The 16,575-nt window shown below is 53.1% G+C and overlaps 1 protein-coding gene across 12 annotated transcripts in view; it reads left to right on the top strand.

Annotated features, from left to right (window-relative positions):
- Kif1a (kinesin family member 1A) overlaps positions 1-16,575 on the top strand; it is an 89,230-nt gene that overhangs the window by 43,073 nt on the left and 29,582 nt on the right. For 6 of the 12 annotated variants that reach the window (XM_029539181.1, XM_029539180.1, XM_029539179.1 and 3 more), the window contains 10 exons: positions 543-622; positions 1,061-1,167; positions 2,203-2,286; positions 4,485-4,665; positions 4,736-4,808; positions 4,989-5,082; positions 6,226-6,374; positions 6,709-6,887; positions 9,237-9,374; positions 14,989-15,107. In XM_029539181.1, the coding sequence (XP_029395041.1) occupies positions 543-622; positions 1,061-1,167; positions 2,203-2,286; positions 4,485-4,665; positions 4,736-4,808; positions 4,989-5,082; positions 6,226-6,374; positions 6,709-6,887; positions 9,237-9,374; positions 14,989-15,107 (1,204 nt within the window). Of the gene's footprint in view, positions 1-542; positions 623-1,060; positions 1,168-2,202; positions 2,287-4,484; positions 4,666-4,735; positions 4,809-4,988; positions 5,083-6,225; positions 6,375-6,708; positions 6,888-9,236; positions 9,375-10,088; positions 10,359-14,988; positions 15,108-16,575 lie in introns of all 12 variants that reach the window. The other 6 variants (XM_029539174.1, XM_029539176.1, XM_029539178.1 and 3 more) reach the window with 2 other exon arrangements.

The raw sequence follows: 16,575 nt of genomic DNA, 5'->3' as shown, positions 1-16,575 counted from the left end.
TGGCCGTGGTCTTCATCCTACTTCGTAATAGTTTCATTGGAGAGCCTTCAGTCCCCAGGTTGTCCCCTGGAATGAGCTTTCTGGAGCCTAGCACTCTTGGCATAGAGTGCAGGGCCAGCCTTGGAACCAGCCTGTGCCCTACACATCCAGGACCCATCTAAGGGTTACCTTAGGTTCCATCTAAGCTTTACCTGGGGCCTTGCAAGAACTGAGAACTGTGTCTTCCAGATCTCCTCGCAGCCAAGCTCCCCACAAAATCCTCATCTGCTGGCCCCACTGAACCTGCTATGATTGTCAAGACTGGCTGAGCCTGGGCCAAGAGCTTTCTTTGCCCTTCATTTTTCCTGACAACCTGAGCTTGGGGCTTTGGGGTTTGGGGTGCCCTACTAAACGTTCCCTGAGGACACCTGTCCTCCGTGTCTCTCTTCTTCTCTGCCAGGATGGGGAAGGCACTATGTCCCCAATAAGCCCAGGTCTAGGAGAGTAGAGGACAGGCAGGATGGTCTCCTCTCTAGGAGAGTGACCCTTCTGTTTCTCTCCAGACACCTCATCTTGTCAACCTGAATGAGGATCCTTTGATGTCTGAATGCCTCCTTTACTACATCAAAGATGGCGTCACCAGGTAGGGACTAGATTGGTCACCAGGTGGAGGGAAGGGTCACCAGCTGAGGGGGTGGAATCAGGAGATGAAGGAGCCAATAGTCCTCTCCTGCCAGCCTGGGTCTAGTGGGTGAGAGAGTGTGGGCCCCCTATTCCCACCTTCTTGCACTGGCCCCCATAAGAGCTGAGCTGGCTATCAGCCCTGTGCAGCCTACAGTGCTTTTTCTAAAGTACTTTTAGGGACCATCTAGATTTCCCTAGAGCTAGGCTGCACTGGTGGTGTCTTGACCACTCTCATTTCCCCATAGTATTCCCATAGCACATACAGTCTGGTATTTAAAAACAACAAAAGAAACAGTTGGGCATCCCTGGGAGGCTGCATGGAGGAGTAAGCCAGCAGGGAGGGTATGCTGGGGCTCTGCTGCCCTGCTTGCCCTGCTGCCCCATGGTTCTTCAACAGAGTGGGCAGAGAAGATGCAGAGAGACGGCAAGACATCGTCCTGAGTGGGCACTTCATCAAAGAGGAGCACTGCATCTTCCGGAGTGACTCCCGAGGAGGCGGAGAAGGTAGTGTTGATGTGCCTCCTCCTCACGGATCCCATCCTGTTCACCAGGCTTCTGTGAGACCTCGTGGGTCAGCCCTGGCTGGGGGGAGGGGAGCCATTCACCCAGCTTCCCAGCTCTAAGTGGATCCTGAACCATGTTTCTGGACAGGAACTGTGTGACTCTTGAGGTGCTGAGTGGCACCCTCTATGAGTAAGGTGTTTGAGAAAGGCCTGGTTACTCCTGTGGCTAAGTTGCTGTTGCTTTGGGGAGCCATCTTGAAGGCTGGACAGCAGGGACATGGTGGGTTGCTGGGACAAGGAGAATGTTAAGGTTGTATGGGAGCAGGTAGTGTTGTGTATAGGCAGAAGGACACTGAGCCAGGTGCATTGAGCCCACTCTAGGGTTGATGTGGTTTTGAGAGCATGCTCTTTTGTCGGCTGGGGAGAAGCTCTCTATTTTCTTTGCCTGCCCACCAACACCCTGGAGAAGGTGGTGCTGCCTCAATGCAGGGCCTGCTGTGTTGGTGAGCAGATACTGTTCACGCCTCTGAGGACAGGGCTAGTGCCCAAGGCAGAAGTCATCTGACCATCCTCCATTACTGAATCCCTGTCCAACTTGGCCACCTTGGGATGGTGGCTCTAAATGGTGCTTGGGATAATTGTCGCTCCTAGATTTTCCAATCCATAAATCCCCTTTTCTCTCCTGTGCAGATGAGTCAAAGAGGTCTAGGATCTCTTGGGGACATATTAGTCACTATTTCTTATATTGCTTATAAGAACTTATAAGACCTTATAATATAATAAGAACTTATAGACCTGAATAAGAACCGGAGAAGACAAGCCCAGCATTGCCTCCCCAGCCTTGGCTTGGCCCCATCTGTCTCCGTCTTGATATTTTCTCCTTTACTGAGTGGATGGGATCCTTGGGTTCCTCTAAGGGGTCTTACTCATGAACAGATTCTGTGGCCAGGAATGAGAAGTTTGCCTACCAGGGACCAGGAGAGCTGAGCCACTGAAGTCATGATCTTTTACACTGTCCCTCTTCTCTATCTTGTAGCCGTGGTGACCCTGGAGCCCTGTGAAGGAGCAGACACGTATGTCAACGGCAAGAAAGTCACTGAGCCCAGCATCCTACGGTCAGGTACAGATAGGAGCTCTGGGGACTGCAGGGTAGATGGGGCATTTGGGCTCATTCTTTTGTGGGCACGGTTTGTTCCCAGCAAAAGGCAGCTCTGGTTCTCAAGGGGCACCGGTTCAGCCCCTTGAGACCCTCTAGTCCCCCAAAATTGGGCACTTGAGTCCTAGAGTGCCTGGACCTGAGACTATAAAAGCAGAGGAAGCCCCACTCACAGAATACTTGGTTAATGGTGTGTCAGGGAGGGAGGTCCCGAATGGTGGCTTTGATGGCTCAGGAGAGAGGACAGGAGGTAGACAGGTGTCTGGCCAAACTGTGGTTTTACAGAGCAGGAAGAGTGTGAGAGTTAACACCCTCCCAGCACCGTCCCTGGGATTAAGTACTGTAAGGAGACACCTCAAGGAACGGACTTATAGAAGAGTCCGCCGTCATCGGTTGCAGTGACAAAGTTCATGACAGAACAACTTAGGGAGTGAAGGATTTCTTTTGGCTCAGTTTCAGAGGCTCATCCCATGCCTATTGCTTCGGGCCTGGGGTGAGGCCGGGCATCACTGTGGACAGGCATGGTGGAACAGAACAGAGTCACTCACCTCTTGGTAGCCAGGAAGCAGAGGAGAGAACAAGAAGATTCTGGGAATAAGACACTCCCTCTACTTCCTCCAACAAGCCCCGCCCCCTAGTCACTCATCTATTATGAACTCATCAATAGATTAATTTATCTATCAATGAAGTTAGTACTATCATGATCTGACCACCTCTCCGTAGTGCCATTGGCTGGGCCCTATCCTTCAACATATGAACCTTTGGAGGAGACATCATATTGAAGCCATGGCTTTTTCTCCTAGTCTCCCAGCCTATGTCTATCTCACAATGCAAAGTGTATTCCATCTGTCTCCAAGAGTCTTCACACACTTAAAGTTCCATCATTGCTTAGGAGCCCAAATTTAATGTGTCCTCTTAGACTTGGGGCAATTTTTTTTTTTTTTTTTTTTTTTTTTTTTTTTTTGTGGTGAGCCGTGGTAAAATCAAAATGGAAATAATATACTTCTGGTATATGATGAGACAGGATGTACATTCCCACACTGAAGGAGAGAAGTGGGAAAGCATCAAGGAGGAATGGGACTGAGGCAAGAATAAAACCCAGAAGGGCAAATGTTTACAAGCCAGGGTGTGTGGTGATATGGTACAGTGCTTTGGAAGGTCTCTCCAGCTACAGCCCACGAGGCTTGGCTTATTTCCTGAGATGGCTTTGCTTGTGGCCCACGACTTTCCTCAAGAGACATTCTGTGTCCTTGGCATCTCTAGTGTCCTGGAGTCTTCACAGCCACATGGGCTTTACTCTCATAGCTTTACACGCAGTCTGCTCAAGGGCTGCCTCGACGGGACTTAATACACACGCGCGCGCGCGCATACGCACACACACACACACACACACACACACACACACACACAACATCACTTGGACAGTGCCAAATCCTACTGCCAGATTGAGAGGTAACTAGGTCTGCTTGAACAAGGCTGCAGTGGCCACTGGATGTCTGGATGGTTAGATACAAGGAAGAACTTCCTACAGCCTTGTGTATGCATCTTCCTTGGCCCTAACGTTACATGTGCCTTTCTGTGTTTTTCAAATCCTTCTGTTCTGGTTATTGCCCTGCATTTTTACTATAAACCTGGCTAAAAGCAGCCATTCAAGCCCATGCCACTGCTGCCTGGATGCCTTGAAATTTCTTCCACTAAACTAATCAGTCCAACACGTTGAAATTCAGCCGCCTACACAGTCTTAGCACGTAGACAAAATGTAGCCGTGTGCTTTGCCGGAACGCAGTGGGAATAGCCTCTAAGTCCCAATACAATGCTTGCTCTCATCTGAAACCTCATGAGCAGTCTTTACATCTGCTTCCTGTCAGTGTTCTAATCCTTTGGACTTCTGCCAGAACTAAGCTCTCCTTACAGCACCCTGGGCCTTCTTTAGCCTGTGTCTCTAAAATTTACCGAGTACAAAACTTAAGCCACATAGTCAAATGGCCCATTACAAAGAGAAAGGTGATTTGGAGCCATGGTTTGGGGGGCTAGATGCTCTTCCCCAGATGGATGGCACTGGGATACCGAGGTAGAGGAAGTGCCTATACCCCCTTTCCCTTCGTCTCTCATCCCTCTGAGGGTACCTGGAATCCATAGGTTGGTTTGCCTCCATCTCCCAGGAAACCGCATCATCATGGGAAAAAGCCACGTGTTCCGGTTTAACCACCCTGAGCAGGCCCGTCAGGAGCGTGAGCGAACACCCTGTGCAGAGACACCCGCTGAGCCAGTGGACTGGGCCTTTGCCCAGCGGGAACTGCTGGAGAAGCAGGGCATTGACATGAAGCAGGAGATGGAGCAGAGGTGAGGCCTAGGGCCAGCTGCTTGCCTGCCATGTCTGGTGGCCTTGTGTTCACCTGGTGCTCGTTTACAGGCTCCAGGAGTTGGAGGACCAGTACCGGAGGGAGCGGGAGGAGGCCACATACCTGCTGGAGCAGCAGAGGCTGGTGAGGACGCCCACTCAGATTCACAGGGCTCTATCTGCTTTAGCACGCTGGCAGAGTGGGCCTCTGCTCTCTCTGGGCACCCTTTCTACTGGACTGGCCTCTCTCTTGCTGTCTAGTGGGCTGGAATGAGGCTATCTCAGTCCCCATGGTTGGAGCTACAAGTCTTGACTGTCTTTTCAGGACTATGAGAGTAAGCTGGAGGCCCTACAGAAACAGATGGACTCCAGGTACTACCCAGAGGTGAACGAGGAGGAAGAAGAGCCGGAGGATGAAGGTAAGGGACTCTTGAGATGGCATGCTTCCCACCAGCAGGGCCTGAGAGAGTAGGCCTGAGGTGTCTCACTGCAGATCAACTGGGCTGAACTCTTTTGCCCTGGGAGATAAGTCTCATTCATCCCGGGTGTTACTGTACAGGCATGATTTGGGAGGTTGTACTACAACAAGTGACCACACATCTCACACATAGAGGTCACATGTTTGCTAACGGGAGTGGGCCAGAACCATGGGTGCTGATGAAGGCTCGCCCTGTTCACTATGTGTTCCGTGGAGCCCACCAAAGACCTCACCATGGTGCACAGAGCTGCTTTGATGTTCAGCATAGTAGGGAAGCTCGATTGGGGAGCCTGCTTAATCTTTGGGTGACCTGGGGCCTTTCCACAGTGCTTGCTTGACTGGTTTTTCTGCTGGGGTCTACTTTCTCCACTCCAAGAAGAACAGTATGAAATCAGGGATGCAAGCACTGGGGCCCCAGCCCAGCAGGGGAAGGAGATGCTCAGAGGCTCTGTCTGGGAAGAGAGGGACAGAACCCAGCAAGTCATTCAAGTTAGCCTGTTCTTCCACATCGAATCCGGCTACAGTGACTATGGCGGGACTACGTGTCATTTAAGAGACCACTCTGTACAGAAGTGGATGCGCACAGTCAGCTATTGGATGGAACACAGGGCCCCCAATGGAGGAGCTAGAGAAAGTACCCAAGGAGCTGAAGGGGTCTCCAACCCTATAGGTGGAACAACAATATGAACTAACCAGTACCCACAGAGCTCGTGTCTCTAGCTGCATATGTAGCAGAAGATGGTGTATTCAGCCATCATTGGGAAGAGAGGCCCCTTGGTCTTGCAAACTTTATATGCCCCAGTATAGGGGAATACCAGGGCTAAGAAGTGGGAGTGGGTGGGTAGGGGAGCAGGGCGTGGGGAGGGTATAGGGAACTTTTGGGATAGCATTTGAAATGTAAATGAAGAAAATATCTAATTAAAAAAAAAAGAAAAAGAAAAGCGAGAGAGACCAGTGCGGCAGTAGTGTGGACGGAGTACAGGGTGCGCTCAGCTAGTCCTGTGGCATCTTGACCTTTCAGAGGTCAGGCTATGGTAGGCTATGTCATGGCTTTCTTTCATGACCCACATGGCTTCTCCCACAGTCCAGTGGACAGAACGGGAATGCGAGCTGGCATTGTGGGCCTTCCGGAAGTGGAAGTGGTACCAGTTTACTTCTCTGCGGGACCTGCTGTGGGGCAATGCCATCTTCCTGAAGGAGGCCAACGCCATCAGTGTGGAGCTAAAGAAGAAGGTGGGACCCATCAGAGGTGGCTTCCCCATGAGTGATGGTCTAGTTGCTTACAGTCACAACTCAGTACTAGCTCTCAGTTGGCCCTTGCATGGCCTGGGTACCCAGGGTGAGTGGCTGAGGGAGGCACCAGATGAAACAGATAACCTTATTAGCCTTGCTTGGGAGTCAACAAGCAGGGGTGGGGGTGTTGCAGCCATTTTTCAACAGTTCATTGAGTAGCTTGGTGAACTATGGAATACAGAGCTGAGCTCTGGGGGATGGAGTGAAGCCCCCTAGGAACCCTAACTTCCACTCGGCACAGGGTGGATGAATGGTCGCCTTCTGCCCCTGACAGGTCCAGTTCCAGTTCGTCCTCCTCACAGATACCCTGTACTCCCCACTGCCGCCAGACCTACTGCCCCCAGAAGCCGCTAAAGATCGAGAGACACGACCCTTCCCCAGGACCATTGTGGCAGTGGAGGTCCAGGACCAGAAGAACGGGGCCACCCACTACTGGACACTGGAGAAACTCAGGTGCAGAGGGTGGGCCGGGAGGTGGACGGTAGATAGGGCTGTTCTCTGGGGAGAGAAACAGGCTGGGCTCTGCTTCACAGCAGTGTTACTGTGTCTCTTGGTCGAATGGTTTTGTTCTGGTACTGAAGGAGCAGAGGGGCTTGGAAGATGGCTCAGTGTCCCCAGCCAGGTCTATGCCAAGGGCCTCAGAGACAGGGGGTCCCTGGCTCCTCCATTCTGCATGCCTGAGGGAAGACTGAGGACCTGGACAGGTTGAAGAGCATCTGTAGTGTGCCACCATTGTGGATTTCCCTACTGCTTGTATGATTTAAGAGGGCTTCTGCCTCCGTGGACACTTCTAATTCATGCCAAGTCTTCATGTACAATGGCGACCGGTTGAAGACATGATCTGCATGAGAAGAGTAGGATGTTCTCACAGCCCTGGAAGCAGGAGGCACACAGCCTACAGGGCCATAAGTGGACACCAGGGCAGGCCAGGAGTGGGAAAGCCAGAATACACCTTGGACATCTGAGAGAAATAGGGAGCAGCCGGTCTCTGTGGGCCAGCTTCCTGGAGTGAGGCTAGCTTTGGGCAAGGGGCCCTCCTAGTCTCTTGCTGTCCTGGGTGATTTAAGACATAGAGAACATTGGTCAAGTGTGTGAGACCTTAGAAAGAGGAGAAAAGGGGGCCCAGGGAAAAGAGGGGGAAGGGAGGACCCATGTCCTGCCAGAGTTCCACCTCTGGGAGGGCTGCCAGACGCTTTCCACTCAGCCCCGGGTAGGCATCCAAGCCTCTGACCCACTCGATGGGGGGTGGACAAGGGGCAGCCCAACCTGGGGACCCCGGGGTCACACCCTGTAGTCCCGGCATTATGGGAAAGAGGGAAGAGGGAAGAGGTTCCCACGCATGCAAGAGTGAGCGCAGCCTTGATGAGCAGACTGTCTATGGTTTTAGAGCTTTATTGTAGAAAGGCAGGGGGAAAGAGAGGAGGTAGAAAGAGAATGAGAAAGAGGAAAGGCTAGAGAGAAAGAGAGAGTAAGAGGGAGAGAGTGAGAGGAGAGGGGAGAAAGAGCAAGAGAACAAAGGAGTGAGAGAGCAAGGAGGGGACAAACAGCCCTTTTTGAGGTCTTTACTGTTGCTAGGTAGCTGGGGAGGAGTTTAGCCTGAAGGTCAGAAGCTTGGGACATTGCCTACATGACTTCTAGCAATGTTTCTCTTGTGGGGCTATGGGGGAGGGTGGTAACTTAGGCAGGAGCCAGAGTTCCAGGAGCATGAGAAAACTCCTTCTGTCCCATGTAGGTAAATTATGACCACGGGGTCCTGGGGTTCAGCATTTCAGCTCGACTGGAAACCAGCCTGTCTGTGCATAGCCCAATGCCCCACAGACTTGGGGTCTGTTGGTTTATATGTAGGAGGCAGGCTCACTAATGAGTGGTTGACTCTCCCTAGGGATGAGCTAGACTGGCGGTTCTCAATCTGTGGGTCTTGACCCACTTTGGGGGTTGAATAACCTTTTCACAGGGGTCTCCTTAGGTCATCGGAAAACACAAATATTTACATCGAAATTCATAACAGTAGCAAAATTACAGTTATGAAGTAGTAATGAAAAGAATTGTGTGGTTGGGGGGGGTCACCACAACATGAGGAACTGTATTAAAGGGTCGCAGCATAGGAAGGTTGGGAGCCACTGAGCTAGGTAGAAAAGACTCTACTCAGTCTGCCAGGCCTTCAGAGGATGGTAAATACGGACAGGAAAACATGATTAGTGAGCATACCCTGTCTCCTTCAATCTGTGTGCGCCTACATGCTCTCCACTCATCCCCCAGGAAGCTAGGTCGTATATGTACGTCAGTAGTAGATATTTATCCCTCTAGAAGCCAAACTCTGAGGTCCCTAGAGTATACAGTCCTCCTACATGTTGCCCTACCTGGGGGAAAGAATTTAAAAGTACTGTCTTCTCCACTCCTTTCCTGCCTCACCCGAGCTCGGTATGAGAGCTTTCAGAGCTGTGGTGGTGAATCCTATTTCTGAGTTACAGTAGGGTGTCTCCCTGCTTCTTGATCAATTCCCCAGCTGCCCAAAGGCACTTCGCGTGGGTCGGTCAGTTCTCTGCTGTCGTCTTGTCCGTGCCACTCAGCTCACCTGGCTGTCACCAGGGAGGGTTTGGAAGGCACTCATGGGCAACTTTTCTTATTTGTAAGTTTTCTATGGATGCTGAACTCTGAGGACCACAGAGGGATTTCTAGCAGGCAGAAGTCTGGGTCAGTGACTCTGACAGGATGCTGGAATCTGGTGTCCTAGGAGGGAATAGGGTGCCTGGCTATTTCTGGACATTGGTCTGAGCGTGCATGGTCTTTGAACCCCAACAGGCAACGCCTGGATCTGATGAGGGAAATGTACGACCGGGCTGCAGAGGTTCCCTCCAGCGTCGTTGAGGACTGTGACAACGTGGTGACCGGCGGGGACCCCTTCTATGACCGTTTCCCCTGGTTCCGACTGGTGGGCAGGTGGGCACCTCCTCCCTTTTCTTGTAGAGAAAGTGAGATGGTAGTGGGCTCAGAGCCCAGACCCTGAACTGACCTGGCTTGAAGGAAGGGAGCCATATCTCACTCCTGTCTTTTCCTTAGTCATCCTTCCTCATGTACATGTAGACCCAGCTTTTTTAGGGAACCTGGGGTGCCATCTTGTTAGTACTGCCTATACCTACTGTGCTGTATGTTCATGTGTGTGATGTGTGTGTGTGTGTGTGTGTGTGTGTGTGTGTTGCCCAAGCACCCAGGGGACTAAAGAAGGCATTCCAGGTCACAGGTGTTTTGGGGGGTGGGAACAGAGAGGTAAGATTAGAGAGTACAACCTCTTCCCTTGTTTTCCAATCTGATGTCTGCGCCCAGCCTCCAACCCCGTGTTGTTCAAAGAGGTCCTCCAAGAGTTTGGGCTATGGCCAGCCTGGGTCTTTGTTCTCACTCATACCTACCGGTGGTGCTTTCTAGAACCTTCTACTGACCACGGGACTTATTGTCATTAGTTTGGGGAGTTCTGTTTTGTTTTCTCTTCCCAGCCCAGACTGGGTGCATTTTTGTTTCTCGTCTTTTAAAGCAGCATTTCTTGATGGTTGGTGTTTTAGTTTTAAACAGAAGTGCTCCCTGTCCCTCCCAGCCCCGCCCCATGTTCCCTGGAGTAGCTGGTGTTAATTTCTCTCTGTCTTGTCGCACTAACCTCAGTTCAGTCATCTCTGGCTGCAACAGCTACCCTCTTCTCAACACATGCATGAGCGAGCGCATGGCTGCTCTCACCCCCTCCCCCACCTTCTCAAGTCCTGACTCCGACACCACCGAGCCTGCCGAGGAGCAGAGCGTGGGGGAGGAGGAGGAGGAGGAGGAGGAGGAGGAGGAGGAGGAGGACCTGGAGGACGACGTCTTTCCGGAGCACACGCTGTGCGACGGCCAGGACCCGTTTTACGACCGGCCCCCCCTGTTCAGTTTAGTAGGAAGGTTGGTGAGGTTGAGGCACGCATGCTGGGGAGGAACCAGCTCTTTTGCTCAGGAGCACTGCTGTGGGTATCAGGGCAGACACCCGACCCTCTGTGCCAGCCAGGCAGACTAGGGCTAGCCTCTGAGGGGGATGAGGGAGTCAGGCTCCCTCTTGTGTCTTCATGGTGGGGCGTGTGCACATGTAGGAGATAGATGCCCTGGCTCAGCAGGGAAGAGTCTGGCTCCAGGGGCAGAAGAGGTTGAGGCTAGGAACATACAAGTACAGCCCACTCTGGGTAGCTGGGCTAGTTCCTGTAGTGGCCATAGGACACACTGGCCAAGACTCAGGTACTGGTGACATTGACTCCTTGAACAGGGCTCAAGGGGCATTTGAGAAGGAAAGAAAGAAAGCCGCAGGCAGGACACCCCCAAACCCTTGTCTTGGGAATCAGCTTTGTTCAGCTGAGGTAACTTCTGAGCATCCCACTGCAGTCCAAAGAGAAGGTACCCCGTGTTCTTGGTACCGCTCTGTTCTGAGAAGCTGCAGGGCTGTGAGCCACCCAGGGCAGGGGAGGAAGGGCCTCCATCTGCCTTCATGTTGTGGAGCTCCAGGCCCCTGACCTCCCAGGCTAGCATGGTGAGACGGGCTCAGAACCTTTACAGAGAAGCCCTGGCCGCTCGGTTCCTGGAATAGGTGAGAGGGGCTGAGGCTGGGGAAGAGGAGTGCAGGGACGTAGGTCTAGCTGTTAGCTCCATCACGAAGGCAAATGACGTCAGAAGTGCTAAGAGCGTATAGTCTACCTGCTTGGGATGGGCACAGTTTTAGTAGCATCCTCTTGTGGAGTTTGAGATTGCTTCTATGGCAACAGGAGCTTCAGAACTCTTGGAGCATAAGCATTGAAAGCTGAAGGCTGAGGATAGTCCCTTGTAGACTATGGACTTTCTGTGGAGTTCCTTCCTTCCTTGAATGGGGGTGATGGCCTGAGACACCCTCTCCCTTTCAGAAGGCAGCAGGTCCCATGTCACTGGCCAGGGTCAGCTCTGATTAGTTTTTCTGTCAGTGGCTAGTGTTAGGTATGAAGAACTAGCCAACCGGACAAATGAGGAGCATCTCCCTCCAAGATACCCTGGGTCTGGACTTCCACCCTGCTGGGCCTGGGCAAGAGGTGCAGATTCCAGGCCAGCTCTGGACAGGCTCCTCTCACCAAGCCTCGGGCTATAGTACCAGACCTCCCATGCCTGCTGGGCCCTGGGAGTGGTTCTGGGTATCAGGTAGCCAAAGGGTCAGGAGACACGGGGAACGATGACGTGAGGAGAAACGGGGTCTGGTCTCTGCAGTCTCATGAAAAGAGCTGGGTCCTTCCGATGTTGTTCCCCCTCTTGTGGGCTTGAGATCTCACAAAGTGACCAAACTTAGCAAACGTCATCCACGAGAGGCCCGGCCCCCCGTATCACGGGGTGGTCTGTGCAAGGCTTCATTTGGCAACACCCTGACCTTTTGGTTTGGCAAAAATTGGCTTTTCCCGCGCAGCAGCTATGCAGCCCTAGCCCTGAGGAGGGCACCACCTTGGTTTTCGTTTAATCCTCTGGTAGCTGCTGGCTCTCTCTCCAAAGCTTAAGCAAAATTGGGGTGCCCACTCTTGTCCCCTCTGGAAAGGCTTCCCTGGGTCCCAGCATGTGTCTCTGCACCTCACCAATCTGTGGTTAGCGCTGCCTCCTCCCTCCTGCCTCGCCACACGTGCCGCTCTGCCCGTTCTACCCGCCTCTTCTCTTCAGGGCGTTTTAGCCTGCTTTAAGGTGCTCTGGGTCCTGGGCAGGCCTCTTGTGGGCATAGCCAGGGACCCTCGTCACATCCGGGGTCTCTGACGGTCAGGTGTCAGGTGGCCTGAGGATGTGGGTGAGTTACTTAAGTGAGCCCAGGGGCTCCTATTTCCCTTGCCTAATCAACACACTTCCAGAAGATGGGGGCAGGGAGCACACTACAGAGAGGATAATAAGAGTTTAGGGTCTGGGGGAGGAGCTAGGGAGGGCACCAGATAGGTAAATGTTAACCCAGCAAGAGGCTATACTCAGTAGCTCTGTGCAACCCTGAGCCTCTTAGATCTGTGCTGAGGCCTCCTGCCTTTGACAGTATGGCTATGGACAGTGTTCTTCCAATCTCAAGAGCAGCTGGGCGTGTGACTGGCGCAGCAGAGCAAGGTTGGCAAGGGCTGTGATCTGAGCCTGCAGTGGCTGACACTAGTGTCTAGTTGTTTCTGGTGCCTGGAGAACAGGTAAGATGAAGCCTGGGGCATATTGTCCCCACTCTGAGCAGTGTGTACCTGGGGCCCTCATCTCCCAGGTGTGCTGGTAGGATGCGTCCTACACAGAGTTGGGGCACAGACATCTTCCAGATTCCGTTTGTGGTCCCATTCATAGCCAGCACTGCTCCTGGGAGGCAGTCCAGGCCCAGAAGTCTCATCTAGCTGAATGATATCACATAGGTCATTTAGAGGGGGTGGGGGAGGGTATTGCATCCTTTTTGCCTTCTCCAACATCTGACCCCACAGCTGCAGCTAAATCTACAGTTCCCATTTGAGCTGTCCGAGGATCGTGAGGTCAGGGAGTATCCGGAGGTCTTGGCCACAAATGGTACTTATTCAGTTCATAACCCCAGCCTCCAGCGAAAGATGAGGGTGGGTTGGATGTGGGCCACATCTTTCCTACAGTTTGGATATCGGCCATGGCATCCTAAACCCCCCCCCCCATGGGAGGAAATTCTTAAGGATGCAACACAAGATTTGTTCTGTGATTCATTACACTGAAAAGCAATGATCTGCAGGGCTGAGAGCGACCTAGAGGGTCCCATCCTAGCTCTGGCCCTTGCTACCAGCCCTGGCTTCTGACTGATGTTTTTATCCCTCAGTTGCTTCTTTTGTGAAATGGGCCTGAGTGCCATATCCTACCAGCTCTAATGGGCCATGCTATAGACCCTAGACTCTACATCCATAAAAGAGGGCACAGCTAGCTAAATTGGGAGGCATCATTATTAGGAAATAGCTGGTAAGAGACCTTCCAGGTATTGGGGAACAGCAGCTGTTGCAGGATGTGTATGTGTTTCCTCTTTGGGTCCCACAGTCTCTGGAGTCACCCCACTTTATAATAGGCCCCATAGGGAGCCCGATGGCCACCTGCTGCAGTCCTGTCTCTACCTCCCTGGGTCCCTGGGTACTGCTCCAGACCCCCTAGCTCTGGACAGTGGGGGAGGGTCAGGCAGTGAGTGTGTGAGATCTATGAGCTTCCCTGTGGGTGCTTAGGGAGCTAGGGTTCCCTCTGCAGTTCCAGTAGGACCCATCCGGATAGCCTGGCACCCGGACTCTGCTGATTCCAAGCTGCCACTGTGGCATTGCCTCCTAAGCCCTCTAGTGAGGCAGCCTAGGTTGTCAGGGCCCTGGGATGGCAGAAGCAGGTTTCTATCTAGGTTAGGAATCCTGAGTGGCCAGCACAGAGCCTTCATCGGGCCCCCATTGTGAATATTCCCACACCCTTCTCAGTTTGGTCTCCACTTCCTTTCTGTAGCAATTCCCTGACTGGTATCTGGAGCAAAGGGGTTTGGGCCAGCACTCTTCCTGAGAGGGTACCGTGCTAGGGTTAAGTGGGTCCCATGGAGGAATCCCAGGGAGGCCACCTGAGGCCCCTTGAAGGTAGCTGCCATGCACCATCTGAGGCCCGACTTAGAGGATTTTGCTAGAACGACTTCCCGAGGCTCTGCCATACACAAAGAAGCTCAGAAAACCAGCAAGTCTACAGATAGTTTCTTACCGTTAGAAGACAGAGCCTAGAGGAGAGTGAAAATGGGCTGTTGTGAGAGTAGACAGATGCTCCAGGGAGCCATCGGCCCGTGTGACCAGATGGAGGCTGAAGCTGTGGGCAGTAAGGTGAGGCCAGCCATCCTGGACCTCTCAGGGCTTGGATGATTCTGTAAACAGCTGGGGTATCGCTGAAGGTGCAGGGACTTCTATGTGACAGGTGCCCTAGAATCCTCTAGGGACAGTAAGAGAGGCAGAGTGGCGGTGAGACCAACTAAGAGAGCTCCGGCAAGATTCTTGCAACTTGTTGACTAGAAAGGAGAACCAGGGCAGTGCTCAGGCATCGGCATGGTGGGCACACATCCCAAGTTGCATCTGCCCTGAGAAGGGTGGCACTTTAGGGCGGGGTTGTGCCTGATCTTCAGGTAGACTGTGGAAGGAGCTCCAAGGTTGAGGAACTTGATATACCCGGTGGGCATCAGAGCTCTAAGGGTTGAAGCTCATTAGCATGTCCCTGTTCAGCCCAGGACCTCAGCCCTCGAAGCAGGCGGAAACCCTCTCTTCAACTGTTCTCTTCTCAGACAGCCACGTTCTGGCTGAGCTGGGCTGTGCCCTCCATGTACCGAGGCCACTCCTTCCTCTCTGTGTCTCCACCTCCTGTCTCCTCTGAGCACTGAAACCCCTCCCCCCGCTCCCGCCCCGCCCCCTGCCTGTTCCCAGCCCACCTCGCTGGTTCGCCCTGGCTGTCTCGCCGCCGCTTTGCTCTGCTTCGCAGCTTCATGTTGTGTGTGAGCCGGCCTTGGTGTCACTGGTATCAAAGCACACACCGAGGGTCGCCCGTGACTATGGCTCTGCTCCTGCAGGGCCTTCGTATACCTGAGCAACCTGCTGTACCCTGTGCCCCTGGTGCACCGCGTCGCCATCGTCAGCGAAAAGGGAGAGGTGAAAGGCTTCCTCCGAGTGGCGGTGCAGGCCATCTCAGGTGTGTGGGGGACTGGGTAGTGTGTGGCCCTGAGTCCCTGGGGGCTGGGGAAAGTCTGCCTTTATAAGCAAAGGTGGGAGAAATAATATTATGCAGGAACTGATATAAAGATGGTCTTATCTAGGACCCTCAGCTTCCTTGTGGCCAACATGGAACTTTTTCCACCTTCCCAGGAGCGGGCCTTGAAGGGAAGTCCCCTGTGTTGAGCCCTTTCTGACTTCCTAGAGTCATGGACTAGATAGGAATATCTCAGCCATGCAGGCTCAGTCTAAAACGCCTGAGCCTGATCTGGCTTGGAGGCCAAGTCCCCACCTATCAAACCGTTCAGGTGGACCCAGAGGTTGCTTGTGCCTCCCAGTGCCCTTGTGGACTGTCTGACAGCCTAGTCCACTATCCACTTTCTCCATAGCCAAGGGAGCCAGCAGACTGCTAGTCCCTGCCAGAGTGGCTCTCAGTAGCTGCCTCAGTTTCTTCTCTCTTCCCACCCCTTAGGTCCTGGTCTCAGGCACAGACCTCAGCTAGAAGCTGCAGACTCTCCTCATTTGTGGGTCTGAAAATAGAGGCTGTTGTAAAAGGCAGACGTTTTCTCATTAATTCCTCCCTCCATCATGGTCAGGAGGAGGCACCAGGACTAGCCAGCTGCAGTGCCCCTGGGTCTCAGTCTGCTCACCTATAGGCCTATAGTGTACTTCCTGCCTGGTGAGAATGTTTGTAGGACCATGGAGAAGAGTGTGAGGGGCATGGCTCAAAAGGTATCTGCAAGTCAGTGGTAGTGTCTGCTGTAACAGCAGCTCCAAGATGCTGTTCTCTGCCCTAGACCATGGTCTCCCTTCCTGGGATACTCACCATCCTTGGCTTCCCAGACACCCTGGGAGAGAGGGAGGTAAAGGAACAGAGTGGGGTGCTACAGGGCAGGCAGGGTTAGTCTGGGGTGCTGACAGTGGGCACCTGGAGGATCTGGAGGCCAGCATGCCATGGTGTTGTATGCTCCTAGGTCCTCATGTACTCTAGAGTGTCATACTCCCCAAGTTCTCCCATTGCCAGGTTACCAGGTGCCAACTAGTCCTCGGCTCTCATACCCTCAGAGTCTCACAACCCCAAGTTCTCATACCCCAGAAACTACTGATATGCTTGTACTCGTAGGTGCTTGTGTGCCACAGGTTCTCATACTGCCTTTCCCCAGACTCCCACACTCCAGATTATCACACCCCAGGTTCTCACCCCCTAGATTCTCACCCTCCAGGTTCTCACACCCCAAGGTGTTCACCCCCAAGGTTCTCACACTCCAGGTTCTCACCCCCCAAGTTCTCACCCCCTAGGTTTTCACACTCCAGGTTCTCACCCCCAAGGTTCTCACCCCCCAGGTTCTCACACTCCAGGTTCTCACCCCCCCAGTCCTTACCCCCAAGGTTCTCACACTCCAGGTTCTCAGCCTCCCCCCCCAGGTTCTCACCCCCCAGGTTCTCAC

This window comes from Mus pahari, chromosome 5 (assembly GCF_900095145.1).
Source record: "Mus pahari chromosome 5, PAHARI_EIJ_v1.1, whole genome shotgun sequence".
NCBI lineage: Eukaryota > Metazoa > Chordata > Mammalia > Rodentia > Muridae > Mus > Mus pahari.
This window is presented reverse-complemented; position numbering and strand designations above follow the sequence as displayed.